This window comes from Lissotriton vulgaris, chromosome 1_1, assembly GCF_964263255.1.
Source record: "Lissotriton vulgaris chromosome 1_1, aLisVul1.2, whole genome shotgun sequence".
NCBI classification, from domain to species: Eukaryota; Metazoa; Chordata; class Amphibia; order Caudata; family Salamandridae; genus Lissotriton; species Lissotriton vulgaris.
Window position 1 is genome coordinate 1,775,890,334 of NC_141685.1, and position 18,401 is coordinate 1,775,908,734.

Below are 18,401 nucleotides of genomic sequence, written 5' to 3' on the forward strand. Positions count from 1 at the left end.
ATTGATCACCAAAGTTATCTTGGCACTTGTATTGTTGACCGAAACCTGCTGAATATACAAATAACTTTGAAGTGTTTTAAAAACTCCTGCACTTGTACAAAACCGGTCCCCCCAAACTAAACTGGCCCCCTACCCTTCCAGTCGCCCTGGGAAACGCCTACTCCTGCCCTTTCACTGCTCCTGTCCAGTCAGTACTCCTGCTCATGCTCAATCAACACTCCTGCTTAGTCAATTCCCCCGACCCCTCCCTTCTCCTGGCCCGTCACTTCTACTGGCCCGTCACCGCTCCTGCCCTGTTCACCGCTCCTGCCCTGTTCACCGCTCCTGCCCTGTTCACCGCTCCTGCCCTGTTCACCGCTCCTGCCCTGTTCACCGCTCCTGCCCTGTTCACCGCTCCTGCCCTGTTCACCGCTCCTGCCCTGTTCACCGCTCCTGCCCGGCTCACCGCTCCTGCCCGGCTCACCGCTCCTGCCCTGTTCACCGCTCCTGCCCTGTTCACCGCTCCTGCCCGGCTCACCGCTCCTGCCCTGTTCACCGCTCCTGCCCTGTTCACTGCTCCTGGCCCGTTCACTGCTCCTGTCCTGTTCACTGCTCCTGTCCTGTTCACTGCTCCTGTCCTGGTCACCTCTCCTGCCCGTCACCTCTCCTGCCCAGTCACCTCTCCTGCCCCGTCACCTCTCCTGCCCCGTCACCTCTCCTGCCCCGTCACCTCTCCTGCCCCGTCACCTCTCCTGCCCGTCACCTCTCCTGCCCGTCACCTCTCCTGCCTGTCATGTCACCTGCCTGTCATGTCACCTGCCTGTCATGTCACCTGCCTGTCACTTCTTGTGCCCGGTCACCTCTCCTGCCCTGTTGCCTCTCCTTCCACGTCTCCTCTCCTGCCCTGTCGCCTCTCCTGCCCCATCACTGCTCCTGCCCCGTTCACTGCTCCTGCCCCGTTCACTGCTCCTGCCCCGTTCACTGCTCCTGCCCCGTTCACTGCTCCTCCCCCGTTCACTGCTCCTCCCCCGTTCACTGCTCCTCCCCCGTTCACTGCTCCTCCCCCGTTCACTGCTCCTCCCCCGTTCACTGCTCCTCCCCCGTTCACTGCTCCTCCCCCGTTCACTGCTCCTCCCCCGTTCACTGCTCCTGCCCAGTTCACCGCTCCTGCCCAGTTCACCGCTCCTGTCCTTTTACCGCTCCTGTCCTTTCACCGCCCACATCCGGTTACTGCTCTAGCTCATGCCCCGTCACCTCTCCTGCCTCGTCACCTCTCCTGCCCCGTCACCTCTCCTGCCCCGTCACCTCTCCTGCCCCGTCACCTCTCCTGCCCCGTCACCTCTCCTGCCCCGTCACCTCTCCTGCCCCGTCACCTCACCTGCCCATCATGTCACCTGCCTGTCATGTCACCTGCCTGTCATGTCACCTGCCTGTCATGTCACCTGCCCAGTCACCTCTCCTGCCCTGTTGCCTCTCCTTCCACGTCTCCTCTCCTGCCCTGTCGCCTCTCCTGCCCCATCACTGCTCCTGCTCCGACACTGCTCCTGCCCCCTTCACTGCTCCTGCCCCGTTTTCTGCTCCTGCCCCGTTTTCTGCTCCTGCCCCGTTCGCACCTCCTGCCTCGTTCACTGCTCCTGTCCTTTCATTGCTCCTGTCCTTTCTCCGCTCCTGTCTTTTCTCCGCTCACACCCGGTTACTGCTCTAGCTCATGCCCAGTCACCTCTTCTGCCCCGTCACCTCTCCTGCCTCGTCACCTCTCCTGCCCCGTCACCTCTCCTGCCCCGTCACCTCTCCTGCCCCGTCACCTCTCCTGCCCCGTCACCTCTCCTGCCCCGTCACCTCTCCTGCCCCGTCACCGCACCTGCCCATCCCATCACCTGCCTGTCATGTCTCCTGCCCGTCACTTCTTGTGCCCTGTCACCTCTCCTGCCCTGTTACCTCTCCTTCCACGTCTCCTCTCCTGCCCTGTTACTTCTCCTGCCCTGTCGCTGCTCCTGCCCTATCACTGCTCCTGCCCCGTTCACTGCTCCTGCCCCGTTTACTGCTCCTGCCCCGTTTACTGTTCCTGCCCCGTTTACTGCTCCTGCCCCGTTTACTGCTCCTGCCCCGTTTACTGCTCCTGCCCCGTTCACTGCTCCTGCCCCGTTAATTTCTGCTGCCCTGTTAATTTCTGCTGCCCCGTTCACTGCTCCTGCCCCGTTCACTGCTCCTGCCCCGTTCACTTCTCCTGTCCTTTCACCGCTGCTGTCCTTTCACCGCTCACACCCGGTTACTGCTCTAGCTCAAGCCCCGTCACCTCTCCTGCCCCGTCACCTCTCCTGCCCATCACCTCACCTGCCCGTCACATCACCTGCCTGTCATGTCACCTGCCCATCACTTCTTGTGCCCGGTCACCTCTCCTGCCCTATTGCCTCTCCTTCCACGTCTCCTCTCCTGCCCTGTCGCCTCTCCTGCCCCATCACTGCTCCTGCCCCATCACTGCTCCTGCCCTTCATCATCCCCATAAGGTCACCAATCATAGACTTCATAACATTGGAATATTTTCTTAAATCACTAACAGACTCCTAAATACTGGGGTCAGACGCCGGGGCTGTCATTGCTTGAGTTGGAAAAAATTTGTCTGCACAGATGGCGTCATTATCAATGGGGCTTTGCAGGGGGGCGAATCTGTTAGTACATGCAATTATTAAATCTGCCAAATCATGTGCACATGGGTCAGGAGGTGGTGTAAATACTGCTTCCAAATATGAGCTTACTCGTTTGGTTATGGGTGCAAAACCACTCTTGCTCTTGGGTTTCTCAAACATCTTTGGAAGGGTGTGTGTTACACCGGGGCCTGTATGGGGAGGACAACTGTCAACAGAACTAGAAGTGGCGTGAAAACGGCCCCGGTGCACCTCCGGGCCGAGATTGCCGGGAAACAGTCTGGTAGGCATTGATGAACGTTGCTTCAGCAGGTAAACACTGTGAATATCACTGCCACAAAACCCAACTAATAGCAGCTTTAAATTGGCATGTAAATTTGCTGGCAGCGTACGCACAAATGAGGTGTGATCACTGGCTCACAGCAGCCGCAGGGCCATCAGAGTAGCCGTTTTCGCACTATGCTACACTGATGGCCCTTTCAGTCTCACTTTGCAGGCCCATTAGACCCAGCGGGGAAGGGGAGGAGGTCGGGCGCAGTGCAGAGGCCTTCTGAATATTCACGATGCACCACTCATGCGTGAAAAAGAAAAAAAGGTGTACTTTAAAGTATGGCAATTTTACAGTCCCCGGTATGCTCTTTCAAAACTAAGAAGTAGGGGAACGGACTAACATCATTTTAAGAAGTAAGGGCACGCCGTGCCCTTCCGTCCCCGCCCACTTCTAACGCTGAGTGGAACGTACTCTCAAAGTGCAATTGAAAAAGGGAAATTAACTGTAGCCGCAAGTCATCAATATTAGCTACAACATCGCGGTTGTCACTAAGATCGCGTTCGTGTCGAAGCAGACATCCGCTGCTCATCGTCTCAAAGTGAGCAGAGAGGATGATGAAAAGCCCTATGTTTAGTGACACTGGTCAATAAATGGTGACTAAACATGTATATAAGAAGTGAATTTCAATATTAAAAAACTGAAAAAATGAAGATAAAAATAAAAGAAACCAAGGTAATAGGGATGTCCCAAAAGATATTCACATTTTTCTCAGAGGAACCAGAAGCTGCTTTCTGGCGTAGATGCTTCGTTTTCAGTTAGATCAAAACATCTTTTTTGTTGGGTGGCAGTTTCTTGCCCTTTAACATTTGCTTTGCTTTAAACATCTAACAAGGTTGAAAATAACCTTCTCTGTGGGATACGTCCACGATGCACTCACTAATAATTCTGCCTTGCATTAGCAAGTCTTGAAATGACAGCATTGCAATTTTTAGCAGTATGCAGATTCCTGTGCAATATCCTAATCTGGAAAATCGGCATCTGAATCAAAAGTTTATTTTTTCGGTGGTAGATGTTTCGGATTGTGCTCTCTCTTGTGGAAGGAATTTTTGGTCATGTAAATGCCTTTGATACACATGGAACAGAAACAGGTGGAGTATCCGGCATCAGAACAGGACTTTTGTCCTAACACGTTATAGAGATAATGCTGATCCAAGTATTGGCCCAAATATATAATCTGGCTACTTCTGTCATATTTCCTTCCAAATTAGCAGAACATTACCAAACCACTAGATGGCGGAATAATGCACAGCATATGAATCCAGAAAAGGATTCACTCTGCAAAAGCAAATGTTACCTGTAATCCCAATTCTGCAGCACACAACTCTTCAATGACATCATGAATTTAGAATATTCCTGTCTGTGTGCAGGATCCGTGAACGCTTTTATTCCATAAAATAGGCTTATATTGAAAAGAAGTAAGATCTTGGGCAGCTATTTTAGCATCTCCCATCGCCCCGTTGCTAGCATCCAATATTACCCTGACCAGATGGTAGTGATCGCTACATGACAATCTGTGGCATCTATCTTCTGGCATACTCACGAGTCAACAGCCACCTGTATTCCGAGGACTTCGCACCTGCAAAGGAGACACTTGCTCGGTGGCATCAACCTAGTGACGGCGAGATGGCAGTCAGGATGAAAATGTGAAGCACTAATGGTACGATGTGGCTGACATTAGCACATGGCCATAAAAAGATGTGGCTCTGTAGTGCAGCACTATCAATTACAGAAGAAGCCTTCTACTGAGGTGGGCACTTAAGTGGGTACCTGTCACCCTGACAAGGGTTTAGTAAGCACAATGCCCTGACTTCACAGTCCATGCAAAAATGAGCAATTATAGAGTGGTGCAGCATAAACAACTACATTTGCTGGAGGCAGCTAAACCCAATGAGGTTAGAGATCAGAAACCACGGATAAGAACTATAATCATGGCTGATTCGGACCCTTCCGCTGCCTGCAATACAAGCTTTGGAAACTAACACTGATACTGTGGAGCTTAATATTAGCCTGACACATGCCGATCAATGACAAATTTTGAGAGTGCAGATATAGTGGATAAAAATCTGGCAGAGCTGAGACTGAATTTAGGGGAACACCACAAGTAAAGTGTTGATCTACATGAAAGGCTGCGCTTCCTGAGGTTCATACCTTAAGTTGGTGAGGGCTGGCAGGTGAAGGAAGCAATATTCACACAGTTGGCTACTAGGACACTACATAATTCTTAGAAGACCGGCCTACCCAGACTGTAACCCCACAACCCTAACATATTTCTTTGCAGTTGAGAGTGCAGACTGAGTGTCTGAGTACCTGCTGGGGGCCTCACCCAGGCTGCTCATTGTGATATGAATACTACTTAGACATAGATGTCCTACTGTAATAGTTACACTCACACATCCCTTTCAAGCTAGACAAACCTAACATTTTCATACCGCCAGACTGCATGGCCGTGGTGGTATAATAACAATGATATTCTTTCCTAAAGGTAAATAAAAAACTTCGTAAAAGACATCCACTAAAGGATAGTTCTAACACATCTAAAGATAATCCACTTCTTTACAGAGACATTGGCAGCCTGGGAGTGGCTTGAACATCAAAGTAACCAAACCGAAGACAAAGCCTCCCCCTGAAGATGACTGATCAGGCAGCTGATATGCCAGCTGCTGCAGCAATACGAGACTCTGAATCCTCAGCAAGGTGGAGTGAATCCAATAATGATGAATTGATTGAATTAAGGGGATAGGGAAGAACATCCATGTCGCGATATTAACTTTTGTTCCAGCTGAAAGTATCCAGCTTGCTGACAGGATGAGGTGAAAGGTAAGCATTTGAAACGATCCACATTTATGTCATGAGGGATTTGAAACGATCTACATGTATCTCATGAAAAGGACAGGAACAAAATATGGAAGGCAGAGTGAGCCAAGCCCACACTTTATTCTTTCTGTTTCATTGTTTGAAGTTTTTTTGTTTTTTTATAGATATTGGTCAGATAGTGGTGGTTAACCAATACAGCTAACCTGCATTTGCTACCTTCTATACTTGAACTACAGCTCTGATACTAATTACCGGTCGTCTCCAGTTCGGGCAGTTAGAATGGACCTCGTAGTTGGTAGTGAAGACTTGCTAGTCACATACATACCATTGTTCAGGGGTCATCTCACGAATACTATGCTTCTGGAAAATTCTGGGGCAAGGTTGAGACACAGCAGTCTGGTAAATACAGTGGAAATTGATGGGGGCGCTAGAGGGCGCCAAGCAAGATGGCCGCACTTACGTGAGGCTCTTGCAGCTCGGGACACAATCCGCTTGATATCCTCCTCATCAGTTGCCCCAGGTCGCTTGAAACATGCTGTCTGGACAGAGAAACTCATCTACAGCCGGTCTTTGCAGAAGGTGCTGCCGAAAGTGACCCACTCGCCTCAAATTCTACCCCCACAGCCACCGCGCCAAGTTGCCCAACATGGCGGCTGTTGATGCTGCCCAGCTTCGCTGATATCAGTGTGGATTTTGCATCCCCGGCCGAGACGAAATCACCACTGCACAGCTGCCCACGACTGCTGGCGCCTCAACGGGCCCACATTGGCGCGTCACCACCGACAGACCGGAGCGGCACGCCTCGAGGCGGTGGAGCCTGCGTCAGTCTACTACGACCCAGGTGGGGCCCGTAATCCATCTAGATGTGAAGCATTGCCACCGCCTGCCTCCAACCGCGCTGGACGGGTGGGTGAGCTTGCATTGGGGGCCCAGTTCCACCCTGCCCAGCTCCCACCTTCAAACTGCCGCAATTGCTCAGATTGCCGGAGCCGCTCGCCCTCCGGACCTCCTCTACAGCGTCCCCGGCCTGCTGAGCGGCCTGCGCGGCAGAGATGCTGATGGCCCTTGCTGTCTGCGGCCGCTTCAATACTAAGCCAACATCAGGCATCCACCCGCACATCGCACCAGGTGAGGCGCTACAGAGCCTGCTATGCATCATCTCCCCGGGGGCCCAGCCGGCCTGATCCTCTGTACTGCCACTGCCAACCGGCCTCCCCCGACTACATAGACTGCTCCCAGTGGCCGAGGCTGAAAGCGGTCACTACACTTCTGACCGGGAGGCGGGGGCTCGAACCTCCGCGCCCAGCAGATCCCATGCGGGGCCTGCTGCCTGGTCCTTGCGCGCCAGTAACTAAACGGGGCACCCCGGCCCACTACATAGGTCTCCTCACCCTGCCAACAGCTGCCAAGTTTGTCGACAATGTATTCCTCCTAGCCCTCATCTCCAGAATCTCCGGCCTGCTGTGGAGCCTGTGAGGCAGGTGCACCATGCCTCCTGAGGCTGCCTCTCTTCTCCGGCACCTTCTGGCCTACGCCCACGCACCTCGGCGGAAGGCGGATCGCAGAGCCCAGGGTGTGCCGGCGGACCTAGCATTTTTTTACCACTGATGGCCACCAGCTGACGCTCCCGCCCAACCTCCCCAACTGCATTGACTGCAACCCACCTGCCACCCAAAGCAAAAGCTGCTTGGGCCTTCCACTCTGGGGCTTCTCCTGGGCCCATCAAGACCTGATTTAACTTCTCTGCAGTGGGTCCCGCGGGCAGCCTGGAGCGGCCTTACATCAACGCGCTGCCCTACAGAAGCGGGCCAATCGTGTCCTCTTGCTGGGCTAGCCACTGAGCAAACTCTTCTCAAGCAGGACGACTCCTCACTCCATTCACTGCCTACATATCCTGAACTGCAGATATCATCATGGGCAAAATCGACGGAAAGTAACCGAAGCTCACTTTTGAGGCCTGCAAATCTGCGAGAACGCAGGCAGAGGTGGATGAGGACAATACCTTGAGACTTGAAGTAACTCCTCCTTGTGATGCAGTCTAGCCTCACCTCCATAGAGACCAAGATGGATGCTATGAATGCACCCATGGACAATCTCACGCACAAAGTCGAAGGACATGAGGAACAAATTAAAGACACATAGCACCGCATCTCAGATATTGAAGACACCTCAACTGCGACCATGGAAAAAACGCTGACCATAGAAAAAATACTGAAGATAATAGCCACAAAAATGCGGACTGATGAAATAACCTGTGACTCCAGAGTGTCAAATCAACTGCCAAAGGCAAAATAGAAGGCTACGTGGAACGCATGCTTACCACGCTTTTTGTTAAAGACGCTTTCACCACAGTGCTTATAGTGGAAAGGGCACATCTGTGCCTGGAACTCCCCCTCGGCCAATCATTGCGAGGCTACTTAACTATACAGAGCAAGATGTGGCCCTACGACTTGCCAGGGAAAAACAACAACTACTCTTCGAGGGCATAGAAGTGTCACTATAACCAACTCGTCCGGTTACCCGTTGCTGCCACGTCCTTCGGTATTCTGACTGCGACAGCCTCATTCTGGCTGGTGGTCTCCTGTTCACTTAATTTCTTAACCAAATTACGAGACATTAGTTTTGGGACGTTTCCTCAGTTGACGTGATCTTAGGCAAGACGCCACATGTAATCGTGGTGGCTGATATTGTTCATATTCATTTTAAACCAGGTGGAGCTGCTTACTCTACCTGTAGGTCTTCCCGCGTACTTTTGAGGTTACTAATTTCAAGAATTGAATGTGAGTCTATACGTAACACATCACTGCGGTTCTTGAAATCCTTATGTTGGGATCCTCCTACTAGCCATCATCCTTTCGTGATCTAGATATAGACGGCTCACACTTCAGACACTTTATAATACTTGACGGGGAACAATTTACAAGCAACGAAGCCTGCGATTCACTAGCCTTTGGATGTGTTTGACCCACCCAATACTTAGTGTCCTGAAGAAGTCCTACACAAGGACGAAACACGTTGGCTGTACTGTGTGAAGAGTCATAAAATTTGACTCAGTTTTTTAATCCACTGGAAATGGAACAAAAAGAGAGAATTTGAAGAACGTCTTTATTGGATATGAACTATATAATTGTTCTTTTTGCTTTAATTTTGATGTGTGGTGCACTTGTGCTTGTGTACTGAACGGTTAGGTTCCCAAGGGAACTAGCACGAACGGTGGGGGCGATTCAGTGTGCACACAGACCCCAGTCAGAATAGAGGTGCTAATACTTGTAGAGGGATAGCAGTGTGGTGCACCTGTGCTTGTGTACTGAACGGTTAGGTTCCCAAGGGATCTAGCACTAACGGTGGGGGCGATTCAGTGTGCACACAGTCCCCAGTCAGCATAGAGGTGCTAATACTCGTAGAGGGATAGCAGGTTAGGTGCTGTTAGTTAGAAGGTTCCACTGTCAGGTTCGCCTGTTTATGCCCATCTTGTGGATACTTATTCTTTTTGGGTGCCTCTCTGGGGTGAATATAAATTGGGGGAATTCCCAGATATTTCCCCTCACTAGTGCCACCAAGCAGTTCACACCAGACTACCCCCTCACTTGGTGCTAGGACACAATCACTTATTTAGGTATAACAATAACCTGTAGTCTGAGCGACTTGATGATTGCCAATTACGGATGCACACTGGATCTCTTCACTCACAAAATCACCAGATGGACTGCCATGCCTATCTTATTGGCTGGGAAAGCATCACTAATAAAGATGGTAATCCTGCCTAAATTGCTCTATTTATTTATTAACATTCCCTATGCCCCCAGTAAGCACTTTTTCAAACCCCTAAAATATCAACTCATTCACCTCACTTTGGGAGGAAAACAAACCTGATTGAACTGGGCAACCTTTATTCGTCCCTTCAGCGCGGGTGACCTCGAAATTCCAAATCTGGAACTATATTTCACCTGTGCACAGGCCCACTACACAGCATATTGGTTGAACCCCCCTCCTTACATGCCTCACTTAACAGTCGAAGATGGCTATATGACTCGACCCCATGCTCCTCCTATTTAAGCTCAGCTGCCACCTCAAGACACCTTGCCTCAACCAAGGTGGACTGCACCACCAGCGCCTGGCGGGAATTGACCCGCCGCCTTCACATACCCATAATGTACTCTCCCCTGCTGCCCCTCCAGGGCAGACTTGACCCATCAGTTAGACGGGAGGGTGGCTGCCGTCAACTCCTCCGAAAACTCCCTATTCAGACCTGGGGGAAACTCCACATCAATGGTAAATTTCGTACCAGTGAGGAATTTTTTTCCACCCACCCCCCTTAGCGCTTTCTCTAAATCTTGTTAAGACACAACATCAACGCTCTTACCCCGTGCTTCCCGCTCAAACCTCCCATCATGACTTCTCTGCATGCCCTGCTTCAGAGAGAGACCCCCACACATATAGCGTCATTGCTATATCGCGTCATTGCTATATCGCACTGCCCAAACGAACAGCCCACAGGATCCGCCCTAGGTCAAAACGCGCTGGGAGGAGGAACTTTGCTCCCCCTTACTGACAGTGGTACTACTGCTAGCACCAGGCTGGGAAAATATCAGCTAGCAGTACACTGCGCATTACCCACTCTAAATGCCTACACCATCTTTATTATACACCTGCACGACTGACGCGCATTCACCTTCGAGACACCAACAGCTGGGACCGCTGCAGGAGGGTGGGAGGTAACATTAGGACTGCACCCCCATCAGACGCTACTGGACGGAACTACAAGAGGCGCTTGATCTGATGAATGGGCTACACATCCCTGATGACCCCCTTGACGTGATTCTCAGCTTTTCCGGAGCACTAGCCATCCCAGTTAGAAATACATCTCCCTGGCACTCTTGCTAGCTAAACGGCGAGTCGCCTGCAGATGGAGTAGAGAGAGGGTGCCCAAATTGAAAGAGTGGGTGAATTACCTTATTTTTTGTCAAGACCAACTACAAACCTATGCTGAGCTTTTGCAGTCATCCTCCTGTCCACGGGACATTTGGTCTCCCCTCCATTCGTACCTCTTAGCGCAAGCTACCCCTACTGACGTTGACGCGTTAACACCACCTGATGGGTGATGACGCTCTCGCACGAGAACCGGACTAGCCCATACCACACCCCATTATGGCTGTAAAATAGACCTCACACCATTTAAGTCTGTAGAAATGTTTATGTCCACCAATGCATTATATTATTGTTCGCTTATCACTGTATGTTTAATCAATCAGCTTTATCAGGATTGTCTGCTGGCAATGTTTGCTGGTTAGGTTATTTTGTCATATGATTAAAAAAACAATACTTAAAAAAAAAAAATTAAAGTCCCGCGGAAATTATGGTCCCACTCCATATGGGCAGCATTAAAGGTGACAGGCTGTCCCACGTCTGCTCTGACTGCCCATTAACATCAAACCTTTCCAAAAGCAATATAAATTCAAGCCATTGATGGTCTTTGGCATGGCAAGGAGCACTAAATGCTCCAAAGTATAAGTCTATTTAAAGAGGAGGGGAGCACACCACCTTTTACCAAGAGACTCACCAAGTCAAAAGTCAGAAGCAGGGTATTGTAGAACTAATGGATAACTAACTGGCTCACCACTAGCTTCTCCTACTGGATCCAAGGGCACCAATATGGGTGACACCAGGATTCCTGTTAGATGTTGAACTTTAAATCGGAATTAAGTAGTGTAGGTATTTCTTTCTTTAGGGTATGCTTGATGGCACACCACTGCTGCTAATGTGTATGTATACCTCAAATGTATTACCTATCAAATTGATACATTTTGTGTCGAACCAGGTAATAGTTGAGGGAAACAACAAATATATGGGGTGGGGATTTTGATCCGTGTTACTGATGTATCCATGGACCAATCCAGTTCTCCACTATGCTCTAATGCAAGGGCCACCAATGGGACAGCCTTTACAGAATGGCTTAGTAACTGGTCATTGTGCCATGTGTGGTGAATACAACACCTCGCCCTTAAAGACTCCTAGTCCATAAGCTTAACATCTGCACTGATAAGATTAGTATGCAGAAGGACACGCATTAAAAAAAAAGAAAGAAAAAAAAGAGCCAGAATATGGATACCACATAAATTGGCTTCCCAAGTGCAAGTCTGTTATCACAAGGGGAAGGAAGGTTTTTTTCCTTTAACTATACCAAAGTGGTTCGGAATGCTGTGGGAGAATGCAACATAACAACGACACTTAAGGTATGTGCGGGTTGATCTTGTACATATATTTGTTACGTTTTCTACATATATAACATCTACTTTAATGCAAAACCCTCATAGAACTTTTGACATTAGTCATGATTGGTGAGCAGTACATTAAAACAGTACAGGTTGGTTACATGGGTATATTCAAATCTGCTCCCCCAACCAACTGGGAAAGGCAGTGTAACACAGACTACTGCAACAAGTTGAGAAGTGGGATCACTCTGCAAAGTTTCAACCTCCAATAGATAAAAAGTGAACTAAAGCCCAATGAAAATGAAAAGTAAAGGTTAATTCTTCCTTCGATCAACACAGTACAATGTAAAAAAATGAAGGTACAAATTGATAGTTTTTGCAAACCAAATGTTTAGAAATTACCTGAATAAAATCACGATCCATCTTCTCCTTCCATTCATCTCCAAATACAATTGATAATGATCCTAAAGCTAGAGGAACAAAAACAAGTCAGAAACAAAAAATCGACTCAACCTTCTAGTAAGCCATGGTCAGATAAATTTCTTACAGAACACTTCGGATTGTTGAAAAGGTTCATACATGTTTAGATACAGTGTGAAAAACGTTTAATGAAATGCATACATTTAACAGTAAAAGAAAAGAAAATTATGAAGACAAATGACTAAGCATTTCTGCAAACTTTCCACTCCACTAACAGCGGGAGGCTACACACGGTTAATCTTCCAGGACAATGATTTTACAGCTTCCAGGTTGCAATGCAACCAAACATTTAATTTTCAGGAAAAGCCTGCAAACTAATGGAATGCCACCATGAGGTTAGGATCAATCTTGGCAAACATAAAACATGCTGATGTGGCAAATGCACCAGTGTATTTTACCTACAAAGTAATTCCACCAACAGCCGTCACTCATTACTTGTTTTTCAATGCTGACTGGGAATTGATACTGGCTTAAAGTAAAATTAACAAATGAACAAGAAGCAGGTAATGCGTGTGAGATCAAACCCAAACCCTCTGTTAGGAATGAACTTAATTCACGTTTAAAACAGTCAAAACATTTCCTTCATGCACTATCAATGTATTTACTTAAGTCAATTTCTAAATCACTACGCTTTGTGGAATTAACAAAAAAAATAGAAAAGAAATGTTACTGAACTGTAATACCAGTTCTTCATCATGGAACTCTTCATTACATTTTAAAAACTATTTTCATTGAAGGGTAATATCCAAGGGCATTTTTATAAATGAAAGAATTGCTTTAATTAAAACAAAACATGCCAAAGTAAGTCAACGAATTCTTTCAGCTTTAATCCTTTGTTGAAAATATGCATAATAAATAACAAAACCCATTAGAAAAGTAAAAACGCTCTTTAAAAGTAGTAGTTTTGCTGACAAAACCCTTTTTCATTTTTTCCCCTTTAAAAGAGAAAATTGGTATACTCATCCAAAAGACTACGAATACAATTTAATTTCCTTTCTTCACCATGGGATTTTCTCTGGTAGAGCAGGGTAGCACACTAACACAAGCTAACCTGAAAGAGCAATCAGGGCCAAGTAACTGAAGCATTAGGCAAATAAGTTACGAAAAGAAGAGTGACCCTACCATGTATCCACCCTGGAATCAGAATATAAGGAAAATGCTACTTACCAGTATGCATCTGTTCTTGGCATGTAGAGCTGCAGGGTTGCACACTGTGCATAGATCGCCACCTAGTGTTGGGCACAGAGGTTTGCAGTTTGTTGTTGTCCTGAAAAGTTCTTTGCAAGTCACGAGATAGGTGACTCCTACTTTGGAGCATATTGCGCATGTGCTCGGCCCTCAGACTGTTTTTCGCCATTAGGGAAATGATGGAGCTTTGCAAAAAAAAGGAAGGATGCCCATGTAATTTGTATCTAATTAAGATAATACTGGAACAGAGAAGTGTAGCCGGGGAGGCGGGTGGGCGTGTGCAAGTCTGCAGCTCTACATGCCAAGAACAGATGCATACTGGTAAGTAGCATTTTCCGTTCGAGGCATATGAGCTGCAGCTTGCACACTGTGCATAGATTGTATAGCAGTACCCACTCTTAGCGGCGGCCACCCCTATCTGTTGCAGTAGTTTTGAATAATGTTTTGAGAACAGCCTGGCCCACATTAGCTTGTTGTTTGGTTTGCACATCTACATAATAGTGTTTTGTGAATGTGTGCGGTGTAGACCATGAAGCTGCTCTGCATAGGTCATCTAGGGGAACGTTACATAAAAATGCCATTGAAGCCCCTATCTTTCTTGTAGAGTGGGCTTTACGAGGAACAGATAACGTACGTTTAGCTTTGTGGTAACAAATCTGTATGCATTTGACAATCCATCTAGCTATCCCAGATTTTGAAATGGGATTACCCTTGTGTGGTGGTGAGAAAGACACAAAAATTTGTTTTGTCTTACAAAAAGGTTGTGTCCTCTCGATGTAGTATAGCTATGCTCTTTTGACATCTAAAGTGTGAAGAGCTCTTTCTGCTACTGTCTGTGGTTGCGAGAAGAAAACGGGCAGTTCCACAGATTAATTGAGATGGAAGGGAGAAATGACTTTGGGCAGGAATTTTGGATTAGTACGTAGAAATGAATTTGCAAGAAGGTTTCTTGAATGGTTAGTGCTTGTAGTTCACTAACTCTCTGCAGAGAAGTAATAGCTACTAGGAACGCAACTTTCCACATTAAAAATTGTAGTTCACATTTGTGTAAGAGTTCGAAGGGAGGTCCCATTAACCGCGTGAGAACAACGTTTAAATTCCACACAGGTGAAGATGGTGTTCTGGGAGGAATTATTCTTTTAATGCCTTCCATAAAGGCTTCAGTGGCAGGCACTCTGAACAGAGATAGATGCTGTCTGTTTTGCAGATATGCTGCTATTGCAGCAAGATGTAACCTAATAGACGTGTAGGCTAAGTTACATCTTTTTAGGTGTAGTAGGTATCCTATGATGTGTTGAATAGACACGTCTAGAGGATTAATATTGTTGTTGTGACAATATATTACAAAGCGTTTCCACTTGGCTGCATAACATGCCCTAGTGGTTGGACGTCTAGCTTCTTTTATGACATTCATGCAGTCTGGAGGAAGGTTTAGATATCCAAATTCTAGGATTTCAGGAGCCAGATCGCAAGGTTGAGCTGAGCTGGGTCAGGTGTCTGATTTCTCCACGGTTCTGTGTTAAGAGGCGTGGAGACAGGTGCAATTTTTGGTGCGGTACTACAGACAGTTGTAGCAGTGTGGTGTACCACAGTTGTCTGGCCCACGTTGGAGCAACTAGGATGAGGGTCAGAGAATGCTGCTGTAGTTTGCGTACCACTAGTGGAATGAGTGGTAGAGGTGGAAAAACGTATGCAAATCTGTTTGACCAGTTTATTCATATCGCATTGCCTTTGGACAGTGGGTGTGGATATCTGGCGGCAAAGCTTGGGCATTTGGCGTTTTCGTGGGTGGCAAAGAGGTCTATCTGAGGTTGTCCCCAAATCTGAAAGAATGGTTAAAGAACTTGCAAATGAAGTTCCTACTCGTGGGTCTGTTGTGTTTGACGACTTAACAGATCCGCTATGGTATTTTGTACTCCTGGAACATGCTGGGCTACAAGGAATGTGTTTTGAGGTATAGCTCACCGCCATATGTCCTGTGCTAGTTGAGAGGTTGCAGGGAGTATGTGCCTCCCTGCTTCTGTATGTAATACATGGCTGTCATGTTGTCTGTGCGGACTAACACAGCTTTGTTTGATACTTTAGTGCTAGGAATATTGCTAGTAACTCCAGATTGATGTGGAGTAAGGATTAGTTACTTACCTGTAATCCTAGTTCTCTTCCAGGGGTATCCTCATCAAAGTCATAAGCATTAGAATATTCCCACCCATGCGCGGGACCCCGGAAACAATATATTATATGTGCCCCACATATATATAGACATATATATATATATATATATATATATATATATATATATATATATATATATATATAAAAATAAGCAATTGCAGCCAAATAAAACAGTAGAGCTGGAATATGCTGTGAAGAATTTCCACCATACATGTGTATTTGCATTAAAAACATGAGAAACAACACCAATGCTTGTTTAGAAACTGTTTTAATGCTTATAAAGTAGTAGAAATTCTTATAACACACTGTAAGCATATACAGCTCCCAGGCTGCATTGCAAATACCCAGTCTAAAAAGACTAAAAAGCTAACTTGTAGCTGCATGTACTAAAACTGACGCCGTGCCTTTAAGGCACCTCTGCCCCTAGCTTCCCATCATGCCTCAGGGGTTACAGTTAGGTCAGTTGTTCTTGTAGGAGACTGAAAACCAAACCATGGTAATAACAGGTTAAAACATCTCCTACTTAATAAACAAAGTCCTTTGCCCGGGGAGGCGGGAGGGTTGCTTATGACTTTGATGAGGATACCCCTGGAAGAGAACTAGGATTACAGGTAAGTAACTAATCCTTCTCTTCCAGGGGATCCTCATCAATAGTCATAAGCATTAGGATAGAGTAACAGCCTCACCTCATCCCTGCGGGCAAAGGAATCAACAGATAACATTCATATTCGTAGGCCCAAAAGTAGGCCTTATTCTACCCAAATAGGTTTCTCAAGGAGGCTTGCCCTACTTGAGACTCCGCTCTGGAATCAGACTCTAGGCAATAATGCCTTGTAAAGGTATGGACTGATTTCCATGTTGCAGCCTTGCATATTTCTGACATAGGAATGTCATGTAAAAACGCTATTGTGGCTGCTTTCCCTCTAGTGGAATGAGCTTTGGGTGATTGTAACAAAGGTTTGCCAGCCAGCTGGTATGACAGCCTGATACAGGAAACAATCCATCTGGAGATGGATCTTTTGGCTGCTGCAAACCCAGTCCTCATTGAACCATAATTGACAAAGAGTTGGTCTGTCTTTCAGGTGTCCTTCGTCTTTTCTAGGTAAAACTTTAGTACACGTTTAAGATCCAACGAGTGCAACGACCTCTCAGCTGGGGTCGATGGGTTAGGAAAGAACGAAGGAAGGGTAATCCTTTGATTTATATGAAAATCCGAGACCACCTTTGGAAGGAAAGATGGATGAGCCCTCATTACCACTCTGTTGTGGTGAAACACAGTGTAAGGTTACTTGGTGCAGAGTGCTTGTAACTCGCTAACCCTGAGCGCAGAGGTTATTGCCACCAAGAAGGCCGCCTTCCAAGTGAGATGCTGCAAGGAGGCCTTGTGTATAGGCTCAAAAGGTGTAGACATCAACCTGGAGAGAACCAGGTTCAACTCCCAGGGAGGAGAAGGATTTCTCACAGGGGGATAGACCTTCTTCAACCCCTGAAGGAAATCCTTAACCACTGGAACTTGAAAAAACGATGTTTGTGTAGGTGATTTCCTGTACTCTACTATGGCAGATAGATGAACTCTAATAGAAGCGTATTTCAACCCTGATGTAGCCAAGGAAAGGAGGTATGGAAGGACTACCTCTTCTTGTCCTTTGGTGGGATCAAAGCCATGGTCCTTACACCAAATGAAAAATCTTTTCCACTTGAACGCATAAGACGCCCTTGTGGAAGGTCTTTTGGCCTCTTTTAAGATATGCATACATTCCAGAGGCAGATTTAAGTGTCCATATTGCAAGACCTCAGGAGTCATGCAGTCAGGTTCAGTGACGGGAGGTTGGGATGCAGGATCCTCCCGTTCATCTTGCTCAACAGGTCTGGCCTGCACGGCAGGCGTCTGTGTGGACACAGTGACAGATGTAACCGGTCTGGATACCACCATTGTCGCGGCCAATCCGGAGCTATCAGGATCATGTCCATGCTCGATCTGATGAGCTTGGCCACCACCTTCGGAATCAGTGCCAGAGGAGGAAACGCATAGGCGAACATTCCTGTCCACTCCAACAGGAGAGCGTTCCCTTGCGTCCCTGGCCGGTGGAACCTGGACGCGAAGGCGTGGCATTTGGCGTTTTCGTCGCCCGCAAATAAGTCTATTTCTGGACGACCCCAGCAACGGAAGAGTTCTTCGACTACTTCGTCGTTTAGCACCCAGTCTGGCTGATCTTCGAAGTGCCTGCTAAGCGCGTCTGCTTTTGTGTTTAGCTCGCCTGGGAGGTGCACTGCCACCACCGACAGTCCCCGAGCCAGAAGCCAGTGCCAGATAGTCTGGGCCTCCAGAGACTGAGGGCGAGATCGAGTTCCTCCCTGTTTGTTCAGATAGAAAATAGTTGTAGTGTTCTCCGTCTGAACCAGGATTTTGTCCGTTTTTATTGCTGGAAGGAACGCTTTGAGCGCCAGATGAACTGCTCGAAGCTCCAGCATGTTGATGTGGTATGTCTGGAGGTTGGTCGACCAACGACCCTGAATCTGAAGATGACCCATGTGAGCACCCCAGCCTTCTAGAGATGCGTCCGTTACCACAGACAGCGA

The 18,401-nt window shown here is 47.5% G+C and overlaps 1 protein-coding gene across 2 annotated transcripts in view; it reads right to left on the minus strand.

The window, feature by feature from the left end:
• The window catches only part of ARID2 (AT-rich interaction domain 2), a 1,159,914-nt gene that overhangs the window by 780,776 nt on the left and 360,737 nt on the right, over window positions 1-18,401 (minus strand). For both annotated transcript variants that reach the window (XM_086919090.1, XM_086919091.1), the window contains exon 6: window positions 12,384-12,451. In XM_086919090.1, the coding sequence (XP_086775216.1) occupies window positions 12,384-12,451 (68 nt within the window). The remainder of the gene's footprint in view (window positions 1-12,383; window positions 12,452-18,401) is intronic.